The following is an 8,637-nucleotide window of genomic DNA, read 5'->3' on the forward strand; positions in this document are numbered from 1 at the left end:
ACAAAATCAGTTAAAGTACCACAATTTGGTCCCTGAACCCCGCTTTGTACACCCCTGCTTTAACTGAATGGATATGTAGGGTAAACTGATGATATTTTAAAGCAACAGTGTCGCTGATAGATTTATAAGGTCCTTAAAAAGCCTTGTTCGACTGCGCCAGTCGCTTCCGTAAATCTGTCCGTTTTTAATTGGAGATAACCAATCGTTCTCTCCGGTTTCAATTTACAGCCAATCACATCGCGGGGGCGGGACTAAGTGTAAACTAGTTTTGCTGGATGTTTGAGGAAGCGGCTTTTAATCTTCCACTCGAGCCAAGACGAAAAGTCAACATGTCAGGTGACAATGCAGGTAAAAAAACAACTTTATTACATCTTTATGTCTTAAATCTGAAACTATCTAAAAAAACTAAACTTTTTGGTAACATTTAAAGTCATAAAAACAACTGAACTACGTTACATTTGCGCTTAAAATGGGTTCCCAGATGTTTACTGTTTGGTTTCATGTTTCAGTTCATCTCAGCATGTTGTAAAACACCAGTCAGTCACAGAAATGGCTAGTTTTTGCCGCATTTTAAAAAAAGTTTTAAATGTTTGTTTTTCTTTCTCAGTGTGTGTTGAACAGGTTTAGGAATGTAAAACATTTTTATGAGATTTGTTTTTCCCGTCTCACCAGGAAGTGTGTCCACAGCCACAGACAGCTTGGGTGAGCAACCACTACATGAATGATCTTTAAAAATAAAAGCAAAACTAAAATATCACATCAAATCACTTTTATTAAACTTGGCTGGCTTTTTATGACTTAATAAAGACAATGACATATTAGTGAATTTCACAGATTATAAAGTATTTTATCAGACTTTCAGAAGAGTTTTTATTGTGCTGAAATCATTTATGACCAAACTAATTGGATATTTTAACATACTGACAACACATATCCTGCAGAAAACTGCACCTATTTATTAAAGCAGGATCTGTTTTGACTTTTTCTCACTTTGAGCTAAATCTGTGCAGCCGTGCAGATCACAGTCATCTTTAACTCACTAAAACTAAAATGCTCGTCCAGTAAATCCTGATTAAGTGAGGACTCTGTGGCGGAAGTACCTCCGTTCATTACAACACAGGGAAAACCAAACATCTTTGCAGGATAGAGGTGGAAAGCACTTGAATGTTTAGCTGTAATAAATGTTCAGATGTAGTCACCGCCTGCAGCAGGGGACGTGCAAAAACATGCATGCATGTGAAAACGCAGCTACTGAGTAATTCTGGGTATAGAACTGAACTCCTTCCTCAAAAATGGGACTTATGTGAAACATTTAAGTGTAAGAAATAAACTAAACCTTTATTGCGATCAGTGACTAAATGTCTTGAGTTGCTGCAAACTGCTGATTTAGTTGAAGTTGAAAGTTTCCGTCATCATTTCTGCATCCCAGCGACATTTTCTGGATTAAACCTGGTTTTAATCCTCATGGGATTCGACTTGCAGGTGAGATTGTGAAGGGAAAAAGTAAAGTTATTATCTGATTATTAAACAATTATTTTCCCATAGGGATGAAATAATTCATTCAACAATCAATAATTGATTGATTTAATTCAAAAATACTTTATTTATCCTCAGGGAAATTAAATGTTGTAACTAATATAATCCAAGTTGTAGATACTGATGGCTGTAGGCAGGAAGGATCTCCTGTAGCAGTCTGTATTACAGCAGATCTGAAGAAGCCTCTGACTGAAGACACTTAAGCTTTGATTTGAAGATTCACTGGAAACTTAATAATAATAATAATAATAATAATAATAATAATAATAATTGGAGGCGCATTTCAAGTTACCGAAAGAGGAAAAGAAGAACAGTAAAAGAGAAACTAAATAATAAAAGATATGAATAGAATCAATCGCAACTATTGGTATAATAAATGATAAGATTAAAAAGAATGTTTCTTCCTAAACCAATAAAGTCAGGACTGTTTGCTGATAATAATAATAGTAAAGTTGTTATATTGGCAGAGTGTTTGGGCCACTGTAGACAAAAAGAAAAACAGTTTTTCACCAAAAACTCACAAATTTCTAGAACAATTGTCATATTTACAACTTGGATGCTCTCTTACATTTGTAAGAAAAACAGACCTATTTTCCCAGATTAAAGGCCCAAAGTTATGATTTTAAAACTATCATTCTCTGACATTATTAAGACGGAAAGTCACATGAAAAACCCTCTGAGATTATAAAGTCGGGTGTTTGTGATTGAGCCAAGCAGCCGAGCTCGTAGAAACGGGAACCACTGGAGGAAAGAGTAATAATCTAGACATTTTGGAGTATTTTTGGCCAAAAGGACTCCTGCATCATTTCATTATTTAGTTTCTTTCATGTATAATGAGCTGAATACTCCCAGAGACGGATCAAAGCCTCGCCGCCTCGCTGCGGATCTGCAGACTGGGAGGCCGGCCAGCCAGCAGGGTGTGACTGGAGTCGAGGCGTGTCGACTTTTCTTTCTCTTTTTTATTTTGCATTTGGAGTGTTAATGATTTGGAAATGTCTTTTCATTCTGCAGCAACTGCAGGGAACTTAGCAGAGACGGATGGTTTCTCCAGAAGGTAATCACTTTTTATTTTGTTTCTGTCAGCTGCAGATTAACAAAATGCAATTAATGATTATTTTAGCAATCAATTTATTCTATTGAATAAATTAATCAGATTTAAAGGAACTGGATGATTTTTCTTTTAACCACTTAAGCTTATTTTACGCAACACTAGAAATGCATAAAAATACAAGCAAATAGTTCAGCATGTGGAAACTTCAGGTCTTTCTGCTGAACTCAGCATGAACACAGTGAAAGGCTGATCAGTTATTCTGATTAAGTGATTAATGATCGAGTAGCTTCAGAGGTTTTCATCGTTTTAACCGGGTAAAACTAAAACCGCCTCTAGAAAAGTTCTGTGTATGCAGTATTAGAGCCACATTAAGAAAATAATAAATGAAATGATAATAATATTTAATTACGAGAATAAATTTGTACCGGTGTACCGGTCCGTCGTGGTGAAGAGAGAGCTGAGCCAAAAAGCGAAGCTCTCGATTTACCGGTCGATCTACGTTCCCACCCTCATCTATGGTCATGAGCTTTGGGGTCATGACCGAAAGAACGAGATCACGGATACAAGCGGCCGAAATGAGTTTCCTCCGCAGGGTGGCTGGGCTCTCCCTTAGAGAGAGAAGCTCGGTCATCCGGGAGGGACTCAGAGTAGAGCCGCTGCTCCTCCACGTCGAGAGGAGCCAGTTGAGGCTCGGGCATCTGGTCAGGATGCCTCCTGGACGCCTCCCTGGTGAGGTGTTCCGGGCACGTCCCACCGGGAGGAGGCCTCGGGGAAGACCCAGGACACGCTGGAGGGATTACGTCTCTCGGCTGGCCTGGGAACGCCTTGGGATTCCCCCGGAGGAGCTGGAAGAAGTGGCTGGGGAGAGGGAAGTCTGGGCCTCCCTTCTGAAGCTGCTGCCCCCGCAACCCGACCCCGGATAAGCGGAAGAAAATGGATGGATGGATGGAATTTGTAGTATTACGAGAATGTGATAATATTGCAACTTCATCATCATGTGCTTATGTTTGTACGACTTTATTCTCATTATTTCAGTACAACTTTATTCTCATGATCTTGACTTTTATTTCTTCTTTTAATAAGGCAAAAGCTACATATTTTTGCACAGTTTTGGCTTAATTACTGTCTGCATTCTCCAGTTCATGATTAATTGATTGCTATATTAGTTGACGATTATTTCCATAATCATCTAAATCAATCCAATTAATCGCTGCGGCCCTACTCATGTGCTGATGTTTCTCTGTGAAGCAGCCCCGTCGGTTTGAATCCTGCGGAGGAATACACGATGACCAGAAAGCGTCGTGGCGTCGCTCTCATCTTCAACCAGGAGCGTTTCTTCTGGCGCCTGGGCCTGAACTCCAGAAGCGGGACGAACGCCGACCGCCACAACTTGGAGAGGAGGTTTGTCTTCCTGGAGCAGGAAGAACCGGCCGCTCAGCGCAGCAGCTTTATCTGAGCTCATTCTGTCTCTCCAGGCTGCTGGAGCTGAACTTTGATGTCAGGAGTTATAATGACTACAAACTGGTGGAAGTCCTGGAAAAAATCCATGAAGGTACTGGAACTCCCCGCCTATCAGAGTAATTAGTTTATTTCCTTGTTTTAAATGTAAAAGTCTTCAAAGCTGCAGTAACTTTTATTAAAAAATGATAAAAATCGAGCTCCTGCCTTCTCCAGTTCTCTCAGTTCTAACTGGAAACAACCAATCAGAACCAGGAGGCGGGTCCTCCTCCAGCCCACTAGCTCTCTGCTACGCTTCAGCTAGCATAGCCTGTCATGAATGCTAATGCTAGTCAGCTTAGCCCCCAAGCAATTTTCCTGTAACGGTAAGTTGTTTCTCTACCATTGTTACTTTTAGCAGCACATTCACAGTGTTGATCAACAGCGCTAAGCCCTTCCTCTTGGCTGTGATTGGTTGTTTTTGTTTGGATGTGGTGCCTTTCTTCAGATCAGAGAGGAGGCAGAGGAGAGCGATGTTTTCTGATAAAAGCGTCACCATGTCGTAAAAGTTTAACACATTTTTAAAAATAAAAGTTACTGCAGCTTTAAGGATGTTTTCATACTTGATGGTCCGTTAGACTTGATTCGATTGGACACCAAAGTTGCAACATTTGTTACATTTTCAGCTGGTACAGTTTGATTTCACACTGCACCAAGATCCAAACAAATTAAAAAAACCTGTTCCCCTCCTGGCCTGTGGGGGCACTGCAGCATTAGCCACATGCCCTGCGCTGTAGTCCACTTCCTGCTTTTGGACCGGTCTCCGGTCCACTTGGCGCTCACATACAGAACAGAGAGCGAGGTTTGTAGGCACACCAAACGAACCGGACTTTCTAGACAAATGGACCAGAGTTTGATTAAAGTGGACTAAAGTGGGCTGGTGTGAATGCATTGTGGGACAAATGAAGGAGTATTCTCTAAATGACCTTTATCTGCTGATCAAACCTTCATTTTGTTTCTCCAGCTGCTGAAGGCGATCACTCAGACGCCGACTGCTTCCTGCTCGCCTTCCTTAGCCACGGCGAGAACGACCACGTCTACGCTTACGACGGCAAGATCAGCATCCAGGACATCACCGCCATGTTCAGAGGAAACAAGTGCAGGAGCCTCGTGGGAAAACCCAAGATCTTTATTGTGCAGGTAGAAACACCACAGTGAAGCCTCTGGGTTCAGGAAACAGCAGAAGGTCTGAACGTGAATGTTTCCATGTGTGAAGGCGTGCCGTGGGGAGCAGCACGACGTTCCCGTGACGCCCTGCGACGTCGTGGACAGCGATGCGATGACAAATGAGACGGTGGTGGACGCCTGCGCCATCCAGACCCTCCCTTCTGGCGCCGATTTCATCATGTGTTACTCTGTTGCTGAAGGTGAGCGGTCCGCCTTATCATCAGGAAACGTTTTATTTCCGGCGGTGATGGAGGCGATAGGTCAGTCCAACTGCAGCCCGCCATGTTTTTGTGTTCAGAAATGTTCAAAGTTGACAAGAGATTTTAAAATATGACAAGGTGGGGGTGCTGTAGTGGCGCAGGGGCAAAGCACAACCCACGTACTGAGGCCTCAGTCCTCATGCCAGTGGTCGCAGGTTTGATTCTCGGCCTGGCGACATTTGCCGCATGTCTTCCCCCCTCTCATTACCATCTTTCCTGTCAAACTACTTTCAAATAAAGGCCACTAGAGCCAACAAAAATAAAAAAACATATATATATATATATATATATATATATATGACACGGTAGTTTATGTGCTATTGGAAGAAATTATTGACAACACTTTTAATGAGCCAGTGGATCTTAAAACAAGCTACGTAATGTAAAATAAACTAAAAGAAATGTTGCCTAAAATGATGAGTCAAAGTGTAGCTAACCCCCCGTGAAAGCATAAGCCCCGCCCCCTAAGCAAATGTAGAAAATTCCAACAAAGTGGGCGGAGCCAAGAGGCACCGAGGGGCGGGGTCAGGTGTGACGATGATGAGGTCAGAGGTGAGTGAGGCTGTGGTCAGGTCAAAAGTAGCACTGCTGCTTCCTTCCAGACCTGTTGAATGTTATTGTTTACATTAGGAAATTTTGCACATGCGCACAACGCTGGAGGGCAGAAAAACGAATTTTACTCGCCATCCGTAGCCATGCTGCTGTGGTACAATAATCACATTAACTACATGACACCTGGAGATGTAGTTATTATTAATTTAGTGTGCTATAGGGAAAAATAACGCAGAAAAACCGTTAATACCAGCACTTTCTGTGTTGGGTGTGCTACAGACAGACCCGTTGCCATAGTAACTGACAACAACATGGCAAATGTATCATAATTCAACACCTAAAAACACGCAGATATTTCCAACACAAAGATCAGAACATTCAGTCTGTTACAGTTTTATGTTTTCAGGCTTGAAAACATGCAGATGGCTGCATCTGTTTGCAGCCATTTTGTGATTATTAATACGTGATTGATGTGGTATATTAGCTACTGATGTATTAGCTAATCTATGTTAGCTAGCTACCCCAGTGGTGGTTGATTTAAACATCTGTTCTACTGATGATCTGTCAGAGTTCATGTATGTGTCGTCATTTTTTGTTCCACTAAAGCGAAACACACAGAAATCTACATCAAATCCATGTTACGGTTGTCAAAGTCAAGCTAGCAAAACTGACCCACTTTCCTCCGTCGCTATTATTTTTTCCTGACCTCGTTATCTAGATGTCGTTGATAATTAGTAGCAAAGCACTGTGTCCCTTTGTCTTTTATATATCATGCTGACATTTAAGATTTAGCGCGTTATTTTGACAACATGACAGCTAAAACCAATGCTAGTCATTGTCGGCGAGCAGCTAGTTGTTCTCCGGCATGGAGATGGGGTTGGGATCTTCCGCATCTTATGCTGCAAAAGTCTATTTACTTTGTTGGTATATTTGGAGGTTTTTCAGGTCCTCTATTTGCTTCTATAGCCATACCCTGTAGTAGGCCTCTCATGTTTGCTGCTTTGGTTTTCAGGTTTCTACTCCCACAGAGAGACCATCAACGGCTCGTGGTACATCCAGGATCTGTGTGAGTTACTCCGGACGTACGGCGGCTCGCTGGAGTTCACGGAGCTGCTCACGCTGGTCAATAGAAAGGTCTCGATGCGCGAAGTCGGGAACTCCAACGACCGCAACGCAATTGGCAAAAAACAGGTACCATGCTTCGCTTCGATGCTCACCAAGAAGCTCTACTTCCGGCCGAAGAAGTGATCAACGGTTCGATTGGTTGGTTTAAATCTGAGCCTTTGAATCTCAGCTGGTGCAGCTGATCCGCTCCGTGAAGATGAGAAAAAAAAATAGTTGTTTTGTTTCTTTAGATGTTGAAAACATTCCTGGCAGATCATTTGCACAGAGAAGCCTTCTGCTCATAAATCACTGTACCTGGTAAAGCTGAAACTATCCGGGAGTTTTTAATCTTAGTCTATACATTTTTTCGTAATTGATCTTGTTTGGTGAGTAGCAGCATAACATTCAGAAATAATTCAGGGGTTTTCTAATCTCAGGTATCTCCTCAGAGGCGCCATTGATCCAGGCTGCCTACTGGACCCATCATGCAAAATTCCTTTTTTGCACATTTTTATACTTCATACTTCTATTTGGGTTTCCATTTGGTACCAAAATGCTTAAAACACTCAGTTTTGCCAATAAGTTTGTCTTTTGGTGTCTGTTAAATGACGTGTTTTGAATGTAACATCACAAATTAGCCGGTACTGCCTGTCACCTAGCAACCCCAGCAGAATTCAATCCGTTGCCTAGCAACTCCAGCAGAATTCCGCCTGTTACCTAGCAACCCAAGATGAGGTCCAGTACAGTTGATCAGCTGGTTTTACCGCTGTATGCGCTGTACAATGGCTGCTGGAAAAGACGAGTTTTGTTGTCGATTTATCATCCAGAAACCACTTGGTGCATTCTTGTTGGTTGTGCAGCAGGCTCTACGTCTGCTTTTCAAAGGTGTGCAGTTACATAATTTTGCATCTGTTTGCAGCCATTTTCTCAAGTGAGTGTAAACGTTGAGTTGGGGGTCGTGGCCAGCAGCAGCTTGTTTGGATTTAAAGTAATGATCCCCTAAAACAACTCAAACTAAAATACGATTTCATTATCTTAGAAAGATTTTGTGCAAAAAATGTAATGAACATTTACATTTTTAGAGATGAATAGGTAATCTTTAAAGCTCATTCCTTAACGACGATAAAGAGAGTCCATGTTGTGTTGTCGTCTTATCCAGTTCTTGGTTCGTCTCTCAGTGCAGGTTTGCACTCAAACTGTCAACAAACGCCAACATGAAAACCTGAAAATGTTTCTGTTTCTTAAAGCTGTAAAAGGGAATTAAATCATTTTGAACTGTCTTATCATGTATTTCTGTGTTTGAGCTGTGAAAAAATAAAAACATTTTTATAGCCATAAAAATGTTTTGTAATTTATTCTGAATTTGGAATGAAGGAAAAGGTGGTAAATCCAGTTCTATGGAGCAAATTTGTTTCTTATTTTTGCAAAAATGGGCAATGATACAAAAAGTGTTTCTAACTTTTCTTGGCC

The 8,637-nt window shown here is 41.5% G+C and overlaps 1 protein-coding gene across 1 annotated transcript; it reads left to right on the forward strand.

Moving 5' to 3' along the window:
• Positions 1-109: 109 nt before the first annotated feature.
• On the forward strand, positions 110-8,483 carry LOC103472834 (caspase-6). The gene is made up of 8 exons (XM_008422676.3): positions 110-348; positions 673-702; positions 2,548-2,590; positions 3,836-3,988; positions 4,063-4,139; positions 5,049-5,224; positions 5,301-5,451; positions 7,076-8,483. The coding sequence occupies exons 1-8, from the start codon at positions 276-278 to the stop codon at positions 7,309-7,311; spliced, it is 939 nt and encodes a 312-aa protein (XP_008420898.1). The 5' UTR covers positions 110-275; the 3' UTR covers positions 7,312-8,483.
• The last annotated feature ends 154 nt before the right edge of the window (positions 8,484-8,637 follow it).

This window comes from Poecilia reticulata, chromosome 1, assembly GCF_904066995.2.
Source record: "Poecilia reticulata chromosome 1, P_reticulata-male-v2, whole genome shotgun sequence".
Classification (NCBI taxonomy): Eukaryota; Metazoa; Chordata; class Actinopteri; order Cyprinodontiformes; family Poeciliidae; genus Poecilia; species Poecilia reticulata.